Source organism: Psittacula echo (genome assembly GCF_963264785.1).
Source record: "Psittacula echo genome assembly, chromosome: 2".
Lineage (NCBI taxonomy): Eukaryota > Metazoa > Chordata > Aves > Psittaciformes > Psittacidae > Psittacula > Psittacula echo.
Window position 1 is genome coordinate 72,038,178 of NC_137737.1, and position 11,818 is coordinate 72,049,995.

The 11,818-nt window shown below is 47.4% G+C and overlaps 1 protein-coding gene across 3 annotated transcripts in view; it reads left to right on the forward strand.

Moving 5' to 3' along the window:
- SLC22A23 (solute carrier family 22 member 23) overlaps positions 1 to 11,464 on the forward strand; it is a gene marked incomplete at its 5' end in the record, with an annotated part of 111,537 nt that extends 100,073 nt beyond the window's left edge. For all 3 annotated transcript variants that reach the window (XM_080611197.1, XM_080611196.1, XM_080611198.1), the window contains 4 exons: positions 1,118 to 1,350; positions 3,621 to 3,653; positions 5,032 to 5,155; positions 10,748 to 11,464. In XM_080611197.1, coding sequence (XP_080467323.1) covers positions 1,118 to 1,350; positions 3,621 to 3,653; positions 5,032 to 5,155; positions 10,748 to 11,105 — 748 coding nt within the window. In that variant the 3' untranslated portion in view covers positions 11,106 to 11,464. The remainder of the gene's footprint in view (positions 1 to 1,117; positions 1,351 to 3,620; positions 3,654 to 5,031; positions 5,156 to 10,747) is intronic.
- Between the last annotated feature and the right edge of the window lie 354 nt (positions 11,465 to 11,818).

Below are 11,818 nucleotides of genomic sequence, written 5' to 3' on the forward strand. Positions count from 1 at the left end.
TTTGGAGACCTGGATCTGTGCCTGCCTCTCTGTCAGGCAAAATTAATTTGTGACATGAGGTTCGTCTGGTCTAGATGCCAGGGACAGGAGGCCCTTCCCAGCAGGACGTATCTGTGCTGCAGTGGGAGTCATTCGGAGCATTGACCTCCCACAGCAGCTCTGCTGCAGTTTTGCACCACTTCAGGGGTGATGCTGGAGCTTCTCATCTGACTTGTGTACCTCCAGCCCTGTGCTCTTCCTTCCTTTTTTCTTCCCTTTTTGTTTTTGTGAGGGGTAAGAGAAAGAGGAGTGAAATGGAGAGGCAAGATGCTGATCGCTGGCATCACAGTATCACAGTATCACAGTATGTTAGAGATTGGAAGGGACCTCAAAAGATCATCTAGTCCAATCCCCCTGCCAGAGCAGGAACACCTAGATAAGGTTACAACACCTAGATAAGGTTACAAAGAAACTTTTAAAAGAAAAGGAAATACATGTCTGTGAAGGGTGGTGTAAATGTGTAGATTGAATTATGACTTGTCATTTCATAATGGTAATAATAATTGCAGCATATGTGACTTCAAATAAGGGGTTTCTAAGAGGTCTACAGTTGTAACAGGTTGGCTTGGGAAGTGAGATGCAATCTTCAATACAATCAAATGCCGCAGGCAGGTCTTCTTCAAGATACAGCTGTATTGCACAGTGTTTTGCTGTTTAAGCATGCAGGCTGCTTCATCACAGCAGCTCTATCTCCTTTGGCTGTCAGCAGATGCACTGGGAACAGAGATGTCTTTGCAAGAGGGGAGTTCTCAAATACACAGGGAAAGCCAATCACACACTAGGAGTCCTTGTAAAGAGCTCGTATCCCAGTCGTTTCACCAGCAACAGCTATATGAATAAAGCCAGTAGATTGCAAATGTCTGGTTGAATAGTGATTTTTCTTTTTGCTGCTTTTGATCATTGCTTATTTTCACAGCAGCACCTAGAAGTCTGAGATGAGTCTTTTTGCACTAGGTGTTGTACTCCTGCAGCGGAAGAAATTATTCCTGCATTAAGATGCTCCTGCCTTGAATTCCTTTGCAGTGTGCGGCTGCCTTCTCAACAATGATCTCCTCTTGCCCTCTCCTGTTTCCCCTAGGCTGACTGGTTACGGCATACACCACTGTTTTGCAAAAAGCATGATGGGGCATGAAGCAAAGATGGCAATTACCCACAACTTCTATGCGGACTACTACACCATGGCTGGGATTGCACTGGCATCCTGCCTGGCCATGTGCCCAGTGGTTGGGTTTCTGGGGAGAAGAGGAGGACTCCTGCTTTTCATGATCCTCACAGCCCTGGCATCGCTCCTGCAGCTGGGCCTTCTCAACTGTGAGTTGGAGACAAGAGCTTTTGAAGACCATATGATTTTGATGTGCAAATATGGGACCAGGAAATACTAACACTTCTTTTGCCCTTCTCAGACTTGACATGCTGTATGCGTGCTTAGTTTAAGAATTTGCTTGAAGGTATTGAGTTCTGGATGAGTCCCTGTGAAGCTCATTGATACCCTCTGGCAGGGACTGGGAACGGAAAACCTTCCCACTTGAGTCTACTTCTCAAATGGCCGCTAAACTAAATGGCAGTTAAAGCAGTAGGTGTATGTCATCTGCCTGCTCTGAGCATCATGCTACGTGCAAGTGATATAACAGGTAGCATGGAAATGTGCAGCTGAAAGACCCTGCTTTTAACACAGTATATACATATAGTCCATGTGAGCATGTACATATGATTTTGTGAGTTGTCACAGCTTTTCAAATGGGTTCCTGCCAAAATCAATCTCACAATCACCAACCGTTAGATCCCGGTCCTATGAAACCTCACCCCAAGGAAGGGGGAAGAGGGTTGAGACATGCTTTGGACAAACTGGGTATGAGACAAACACCAGAACACTGGTGGTTGCTGTTTTTCACTTCTAAGTTTAGAAATAATTAAGGGCTTTAATGAGAAAGAGGTTTTTTGCAGTGAGGATGGAAAGATTTCACATTCCCACATGCTGAAGGCAGCCCTCAGCCAGCAGGAGTTCTCCATATTTACAGACCATGTTTCCTGAAAGCATTCACCAAGTTAACCTTAAGCGAACACTGTATTTGTGGCAGTATGGGAGGGAAACAGGGAACCTCTTTCATGACATGGAGGAAACCCCAAAATGGCGTGGTGTTTTGCTCCCACATTAGCACAGATGCTTACATTCCCTTTGAGGACATGTTTACCATGTCCAGCAGTCCCAGCTGAGAGTGAGACCCCACCTCATCCCCAGCCCATTGACAGACTGTGACCACTGGCATGCAGATGCACACTATGTGTGTGTGTGACCACATTCTTGTGGTGGTGTCCATCAGGATCTCTCTACACGCAATTGGTCTAATCTTCCTTTTTTTTAAGGATGTCAGATGTTTGTTGAGGCTGTTTGGGGTTATAAACATGCAGATGGTTAGTGGGGAGAAAGTGTGCCAGACCCAACAGGCCATGAAAATCAGGTTCCAGTTTTTCACCGACAAAAAAGAGGAGATGGAGAGGAACATCCTGTAGGAGTCATTACAACCTTTTCTATACTGGGTTTAGGTGGTTTTGTGAGGCAAGTTGCTAAAACTAAGAGCAGCCATCTGCTCTAGGTGTGTTCTGCTGCACTGCCACCTAAACTTCTCTCAATGTTGTGCACCCATGAGCCTTCCTGACTCTGTCCTTGCCCCTTCCTTTGTGAGAAGAGTAGGGAAACGCAGCCTTGAACTTCAGAGCAGCTCATCTCCCCCCACTCTAGACCATGCCCCTCCTTCCCCAGAAGAGCTCTAGCTCAGTGGTTGGAGAGAAGCAGTGCCCCTGCTGATTATGCAATCTGTTACAGCCTCCTGCGTGTTTTAGCTTAGCATAATTTGGGTGTAACTGGCAAACAAAATCAGAATTTGAAGAGGGTGAGAGAAGGAGAGGGGTATTCTCTATCAGCAGCAGACCTTGAGGCTTGCCCTGTTCGGCCCTTCCTCCAGACGCCAGGATGTCACAGGAGCCTGGTGGGAGATATCGCAGAAATGTGCCCAGCTTATGCTGCTGCCCTTCCCCTTGCTGCACAGTACTCTCCTGCTGCTCCTTTGCAGTTTGGATACATGACTGCTGGTGGCTAGAATGACACATGGACCACCAGCTCTACATTTTGGCAAGTAGCAGGTCTCCCATCAGTGTGACAGTGCTGATGCCCAGCACTTTGCTCTCTAACTAAAGCTCCTATTGGCCGTTCCCTTGGGGCTGCAGCAGGAGGGCAGTTTCTCTTCTCCCCCTTGTTAGCAACAAAGAGGCCTTTGTGTTAATCCCTGTGGTAATTCTGGGGCTCTTAAAAATGCTTTACTGCTGCATTTGTTATCACTGTCTCATTAGCATGCTGTCTTGCAGCTGAAGGGGGCCTGGAAATGGTATGTCCTCATCTGGTGGCCACAGGAAGATGTGCCAGTATTGGCATGGGAAAGAAGTGTAAGGGGAGCTCGGGTGGCATGTGGGATTTACCTTTTTTCCCCTTTGGATAAATAAATACGTAACAACGGTATGTTCTTGTTTTCTTTCCCTTTCCCTGCTATTTTTTCTTACTCCAACTTCTGTGGTCTTGGATCCAGTGATCGGAAAATACAGTCAACTTCCAGACTCAGGTAATGGTTTACAGACAAGTCTGCATCATGCAGGGAGCACTTCCCTGGGAGTGGGTAGATCCGGAAGACCGGGGTCAAAGCACCTAAGGCGGAGCTGCCACTGCAGCAGGGTTCAGAAGGAAAGCCCACTTCTTCACAGTGCCTTGGGACCCCACTTGTAGGCAGGCCTGGCTTTTTGTATGCAGTCTCTGTGTGGCATCCACAGTCACTTGCCTCCTCGGGTCAAGTGCAGGAGTTCCCCAAGGTTTATTTTTAGACATATGGCAAGGCTTTCTGAGGAAGTCTCTATCTAGGAGCAACATTCCCAGTTCAGTCTTTTCCGGAAAGGTCTGAGGTACCAAAGTCCGTTCGGATAAGGGGACTTGGGCACCTTAGAAAATACTTTCTCAGGCACCTTATCCCAGCCTGAAATGCTGCAATAGTGAAGCAGTGACCTTCTACGGGGGAACAAAATTTACCCTTCTGTATTTGGTTTAATGGACCTGTCTTTGCCCAGCTCTTTCAATGTCTGTTCTCCTGAACAGTCATGACTCCCTGTAGGGTCAGTGGTGCAGCCTCACCTGCTATGCAAGAGTTGCCAGGGAGTGTCAGAGACCCGTAGTTTGCAAGGTGCCGTGCTCACATCCTTATCTGCTGACAGTATTTGCTCTCTACCCCAGGCTTAGGGTGCACTGCACCAGGAGACGGTTTCCTTTAGCTTTGTTTAGATTTACTTGGGTTTCTTCCTATGCTTGATAGACACTGTTTACTCCAGAAACCTTGCTGCCATCCAGCCATGAAATGATTGAGCAAGCAGCCTTTGCTGCACACAGTGCCTTGGGGGAGTGCACCATCTTTGCCATCAGCTCTTCTCACCCAGCATTGTCAGACAAAGGCTGTCAAGCTGGGGGTTACAACAGAGTTTGCAGGCTGATCACATGCAGGGGCTTAGCATGGAGATGGGAGCCCTTCCATTTCTTTCCTCTCTTGCCCTGCGAGCCTCACCAGTGCCCAAGCCACAGAGCTGTACCAGATGTTTGGCAGCTGGATGAATGCTGCCAGCCTCCTCTTGTCTGTCAAACGTGGGAGGGAAGTGGCTGGTGCCTAAAAGACTGCCCAAAGATGTGTTTTTTCTTGGATTTTACCTTTTGTGGTGGCTGGGCATAAATAATTCAGAGATCGCTGCCGGTTTTGGCATGTCATTATGATTTTTTTCACCTATGTTTGTGTCTCAGGTGCTTGAGGAGTGAATTTTATAAATACCAGTTTTAAAATAGTATTACAAAAATGACTCAAATTCGTGTCTAGGGAGAATGAGTAACACAAACCTGCTTTCTTGTTTTTTTCCTTGGAAGTTTGGCCTCATTCTTGCTTTTTATGAACACACTTGTCTTGACAGGTATGAGTGACAGCGTCAAAGACAAATTCTCTACCGCATTTTCCATCGTGGGTATGTTTTCTTCGCATGCTGTTGGAAGCCTCAGCGTGTTCTTCTGTGCTGAAATCACACCCACAGTAATCAGGTGAGACACTGGAGCCCCCCTCTTCAAAGGCTGGAGATGAAGTTATCCTCATTTAATTTATAACTGGCTGTGTAACTTAATGCATTCTGTGGGAGGAGAAATCTGGAGACCTCACAGCAATTTGGGGGCTGTTTTTTAATGTCACTGCAGTCAGTCTGCCTAAGTAAATGCCCGTCTGTAGGCAGGCTTTGTTTCCGATGGCTCCACCTTGTGTCCCATCGTGGCGATTATCAGCAGGCTGGGCACAATGTGAATTGTGTTGTTTGAAGCACGGCATGGTCTTAAATCGCAGAGTCATAGAATGGTTTGGGTTGGAAGGGATCTTAAAGCTCATCCAGTTCAAACGCCCTGCTATGGGCAGGAACACCTTCCACTAGACCAGGTTGCTCAAAGCCCCATCCAACCTGGCCTTGGACAGTGCCAGGGATGGGGCAGTCACAGCTTCTCTGGGCAACCTGTGCCAGTGTCTCACCACCCTCATAGTGAAGAACTTCTTCCTTGCATCTAATCTAAATCTACACTTTTCCCCCTTGTCCTGTCACTAATGGCCTTGTAAAAAATTCCTCTCCAGATTTCTTATAGGCCCCTTTTAGGCACTGGAAGGCTGCTATAAGGTCTTCCCTGAGCCTCCTCTTCCCCAGGCTGAAAAAGCCTGGCTCCCTCAGCCTGTCTTCATAGGAAAGGTGCTCCAGCCCTCTGGTCATCTTCATGGCCTCCTCTGGGTTTGTACAAGCAGCAGTCATGTGAGTCTACAGCTGGATATCAAGAGAGAAATTCCAGGAGTGCAAACAAGGACAGAAGTGCAGGCAATCCCTGCCTCCACAGGGCAGGTTAATCAAGCCAGCTATTGGGGTGCTTCAGTGGAAAGGAGATGTTGCAGCATGCGGTGTTAAATGCTTTCAGTGCATAAAGGTGCTCTGCAAGTCTGCCTCTCCTACAGCACTCACCAGTGTGAGTGGTCTGCCTTTATTACAGATAAAGTCATCTTTTCTCTTTGCACCCAGATCTGTCTTAGCAGAGACTCAAAGTTTTTCTGAAGGGGAGCACTTTCATCCCGGGCAATAGTAGAAATCAGGCAGATGATCTTCACTGGAGAACTTCCCATAAGATGTCTTTGTATAGTCAGGTTTTTATACCGTTTTATGTATTCACTGCTGTCTTTCACAGCACAAAGGTTGTGCTTTTGTGTTCTGGATTATGCATTCAGCAATGTCACAGCAATTCAGGGGTTCGCCCTGACTCTGTTGAATTTCCCAGGAATGTAGGTCGTACAGGTGGGAGGGAGAAAGGGTGGAAGGAAGAGGATCCTCTTTTTTTTTTATTCTCCAAATTATGTGCCTTTTCAATAACTTTGCAGAAGTATTACAGCCAAATTGTCAGCTGAGTAGCCAGAGTCCTTGATCCATGGCCTTTTCTTCCAAGCTATCTGCTTTGTGAATGCATTTTACAGATAAGGTTATTTCCACAGGGAAAGGCAGTGAGTGGTGAGGAGGTTATACAGCAGCCCAAAACACTAACAGCTATTTACTTATGTGCATGTCAGTCAGTTTGGTGTGTTTATGCCTCTTTAATTTTCTCCTTGTCTCTATTTGAAAGACACATAGATAAGGAATTGGCTACATCACCCAGAAGAGAACCTGTCAAGTAGGGTCAGATGTGCAGTGTGAACTTAGCAAGCTTTTTTCCTTAAATCACTTACATTGCTGGAGGGAAGGGGACAAAATCCTGGCTGGAAGACAAAATTCTGCTTCCCCAGCCTCTGCTGGGTGACACCAGCCGAGTGACAATAGCTGGATATGCCCAGGGTCCCCGTTTATTAATAGGGATGATAACACTCTGCAGTGCTTTGTAGTCCTACCACTGTGAAGCTCTCAATAAGATCCACTCAGGGCTGTAATTAAGACGTGGAGATCAGGATGGTGAGTAAACTATCTCAGGCAGAGTTGTGGTTAAGCTGCTTTGTGTCTGGCATCTTGGTGGGATGTGGCTGCTCCCTTGTAACCTGTTCTCCAGAATACTTTCTTGGGTGTCCCTTAGTGTTCAGACCATCTTAATATGCTTCTGGTTGAATCTCGAGGAACCTTAAGGAAAAAGGAGGCAGAGAGAGCACTAGGGCCATCTCTGGGGTTTTGCTGATCAAATCCTTTACCTGTTATGCCCCATCCTTGAGGAAGGAAAACAACACTGCCATTATCAGGGTAGCAGTGGCATTATAGCGAACCTGTAACGTCCATCCAGCTCTACTGCTGTGGTGCTGAGATGAACGGTTACAGCAACGTAGGAGGAAAACAGCCACCTTCATTGCCAAGAGGTGCTACCTGCTCCAGAGACACAAAGGTCATATGGCACCAGGGAGTCCATCATACCCTTGCCCTGCATGCACCCCAGTCTTGTGGTGCTAGGTAGGAGGGCTTTACCAGGAGCTTCCATTCCTTGTACCAGGGGCTTCAGTACAGAGCTCCTGCCAAATACAGAATTTAAGCACTAAGTGGCACCAGTAATTTATCTCTAATAACCTTGAAGGGAACACCGCTGCAGTCTACATGACTACTAAATGGAAATAGGCTAAAGAAAGAGTGGCGTGTTCTCTCCCCATCCTTTTCATGCTCAGTTACTACCAAGTAGAAGAGAGATCTGGGTTTTTTTTCTCTCTGTGTCCTCTTTTGTGCCCACCCATCCAAAGAAATGAAGGAGTGGACAACGATGACCATCAATAGCTGTCTCAAGCTAAAATTCCAGTGCTGTTTACTGGGAACTGACCCAGGCCTGGCTTTTCAAAGGTGTTGCCTTGCCCCGTGGGGCCAGGGGCATCTTGGTGTGTTGCTGAAACTCTGGCACAACAGGGTCGCTTATGTATGGGACTAAGCGTGCAACAGGGTCTCTTATGTACAGAAAAGGCAGGGAAAAGCTGTGGAGGCTTTCACAGACTAACTTCAAGAAGTGGCTGGGCTGACTGGATTAAGCCCTAAAAACCTGGTCTGGGTTCAGTGTTTGGACCATGGTCCCTTTGCAGTTTGCCCATGTCAGGACCATAAAACTCATGCAAACCATGCTGCCCTGCTGCTGCGGGGCAAGCAGGGATCAGGGATATTGCTCTGATCACCATTGGGGTAATGACATGGGAAAGCCCCCCACAGCAGAAGCTGCCAGGCAGAGTTGTGAGGGGAGAAGCTGGGGGTCGCTGTTGGTGCCAGCAGCCCTCACGCTCCCCCTCTTGGGCTCCGCTCTGCACCTCTGAGTGGATTTGGAGTACAGACACCCGCCCCTGCTGTGGGAGACCTCGTACTGAGGAGGAGCACTACCCCCCAAAGCACTCTGGTTTTGGTTTCCACCTGCTTCCCCATGGTGGCTGCAAAAACAGGGTGAATTGTGAGAGTGCTGCCTCTTTTGCCCTGTACCCGTTTTCCTGACGTGCACGGTTTTTGTTGTTCCTGTGAACAACAACAAATGCCTGACAGTATTTGCAGTTCTCTTCTTTTTCCTTCCATATTTGCAGTATGGTCAAACTTCAAAAATAAAATATTCCGGGACCCATACCAAAATGTATTTTCAAGCCTCCTTCTGCCAGGTGTTGATGGTGCTGGATAAAGTAATGCCCACTCTAATTACTGACATCATGTGGAAAAACTTCCTTTTTTTTCCCCCTTTCCAAATCTGAAGCCACCAGACCGATGACAGAGCCGTCTTTGTTGCTGCTCTTTCCTGTTTCCTTTCAGTTTGCTTGGTGTCCTTTCAGCAGCTTTTAAAACTCACCTCAGGTCCTTCTAGGGGGTTGAGATACAATTTAGCTGTAGCAAACACTGATGTAAATGAGTTGGGCTTTTGTTGCTCCAGAGCCAGCTTGGAGAGTGATTTGCCTTGCATTTGGGGCTGGTTGTGTCGATTACTCATGTGAGTGTGTTAATGAAGCTGCAGCGAGGCCAGTTGCACAATGGCTGCATTCAGCTGGGTTTCTAAATTGCCATCAGAAAGCTGGCAAGTTTTTACTGAGGGCTTTTGCAGTATTTGAGGAAATCACTGTTGTTTGTGAACGATGCTCTGCCGAGTCTGGAGAATTAGAAGGTGCATACGTGAATTTCTGATCTAGTCAGTGTTCCAAGAGCATTCTTGAAACCTGCCCTTGCTGCCCTTTAGCTGCCAAGCAAGCAACAGTGGATTTTGGAAAGGATTGGGTGAAGATTAGCACTAACACAGTGTTTGGCTGAGTGAATTTGACATTTGTAGGTTTATAGTGCTGTGGTCTCTTGTATGCTCAGTAGTAGATGAATTTAATTTTTCCCAAGTGCTTGATGTAAAGCGGTTCATTTGCCTTCTATAGTTGTCTTCTGTAAGGTCTGGTTATTGTTAATAATTACATCTCTGCCACTGGGCCAGGAAATGAAGCACCTGAGCCCACCTGATCACCAGAGGCTTTGGGAATAGGTGGCATCTCCCGGAGGAGCCACAGGAAGCGGGCTGCCCAGGCAAGCTTGGTGGGGGAGCGGGGAGCACATGGTGCCAGCGATTTAGCTCATGGGGAGACACCTCCCTCTGCAGGCAGCAGGGTCTCTGGAAAATGAAGGCTAAGCTGCCTCTCTCGGAGATTTTGCTAAAGCAAGTCACTTAAGGGTGATGCTCCGTTGGCCGGAGACCGCGGTTGCGCCACAGCAGGAGAAGAGAATGGTCTGCCCTAGAGAAATGCCTGTGGTGCCATTTCTGGGTAGGGTCACACAGCAGAGAGAGGCTCTGGGAGCATGAGCTGATGACCTCAAAATGAGGCGGGAGTGCACATGCACCTATTTATAATTTAAGCATTTCACCCATACTAACCTTTTCCTAGCCTTTCTGTGATAAGAGAAGAGCAAGGAAGAGTAAAGTGAGGGACCTAGCTCAACTTTGTACAGTGAGTGAAGAAGGAAATACATCCCAGACTCCTGTTCTCCTATTCTGACCACCAGCTTTGTTGTGGGGTTTTCTTTTCCCTGAAAATTATGCATTTTATTATGACATCAGTATTGAGAGGTTCCAGTCACAGCATGTTTTTATGAAGAAAATACTTCAGCAGTGCTTGGTATAATGGGTCAAGGCAGTGGCCTGTAAAGTCTGATCTCCTGTCTCCACTGCTGATTGATGCCAGGTACTTCAGAGGCAGCCAAAATTGACTTTTGCACCTACTGCTTCTTGGTGTGTCTTGTCTAAGCTGGAGAAGGCTGGCATGCTAATTAAAATATGGTTTTCCCTCACTGTGTATGGAAATACTTGGAAATGGGAATGCTTTAGAGGGCTGGCTACACACTCACACGATAAAGCTCCTCTTCTCCTTGCGTGGGGGCAGTTATATGGGTGTGAAAAGATAGTTAAGTGATTATAATTATTTCCCCACGCTAAAGGCAAAAAGGCAGCAATGATAGACAACAGCAAAGCAACTCCCTGCTGGAGTAACTGTGTAGCGTGAAAGCTGTGAGCAACCCAGGCTTCCCTTTGAGATTTCGGATGCCCGGGTGCATGCCAGACCCCGAGGGGTGTTCCAGGGGATCCCTCCCCAGTGCAAATGGGGCTGCACTGGCAGGAGCAGGTTGTGGGGCCGGGCTCTCACCTCTGCTGTGTTTGCAGGGGAGGCGGGCTGGGGCTGGTCCTGGCCAGCGCAGGCTTTGGCCGCCTGACTGCCCCCATCATGGAGCTCCACAACCAGAAAGGCTACTTCCTTCACCACGTCATCTTCGCCTGCTGTACGCTCATCTGCATCATCTGCATCCTGCTGCTGCCGGAGAGCAAGAACCAGAACCTGCCCGAGAACATCCCGGACGGGGAACATTACACCCGGCAGCCGCTTCTGCCGCACAAGAAGGGGGAGCAGCCCCTGCTCCTGACAAACTCTGAACTCAAGGATTACTCTGGCCTCCACGACTCAGCAGCTGTGAGTGACGGGATCTCGGAGAACACCACTGCCAACGGGATGAAGTCAATGTAACCGGGTGGATTTTTTTCCTCTTCTTTTTTTGGTTGGGTGTTTCGTTTGTTGTTTTTTCTTCTCTTTCTTTTGTATTTCATTTGATGCTGTTGTGCAGGAGGAGCAGCACTTTGGGTAAAGGTGTTTTGCACAGATTTTACAAACCAGTAGTGGAGCAGACACAGACTTGGGGGAAATTCAACTCTGCTGCTAAAGCAACTTTTGGCATCTTCAACTGTTGTGCAGATTGCTCTTGAAAAAATTATGGGGGAAAAGACTCATCTGAGAAGAGACCTGGCTGGAGGTAGCCCTTCAGAACTCTTATTTTCCTGCCATTAAATACGTATATTTATTTTGATTTATTCTCAAGAAGCACTTTATTTCCTTTTCCTTTCATAGATCACAAAAATGAAGCCATCTTATTACAAGAGGTGCAGCCATTCCAAGAAAGAAACCATGGGGGGGGTGGGCACGGGTGTTTTCTGTTTCGGTTTTGTGTTTCTTTAAAGGAAAGAGGGATCCACTGCAAAGTTGAATTGACTGAAATTTAGACTTGTGCAACATTCTTCTGCCTGTCTAGAAAGTCCAAGTGCCCCGGTTGCCTGCTGTGTTTGTATACACCAAAAAGAAAATAAGACAAAGAAAAGCAAAACGTGTTGCGACTCAAAACTCTGACTGCATTTTAGGCAGCTGATGTGTGTTTTTATAGCCCATGTGCACTTAAAAGTTATTTT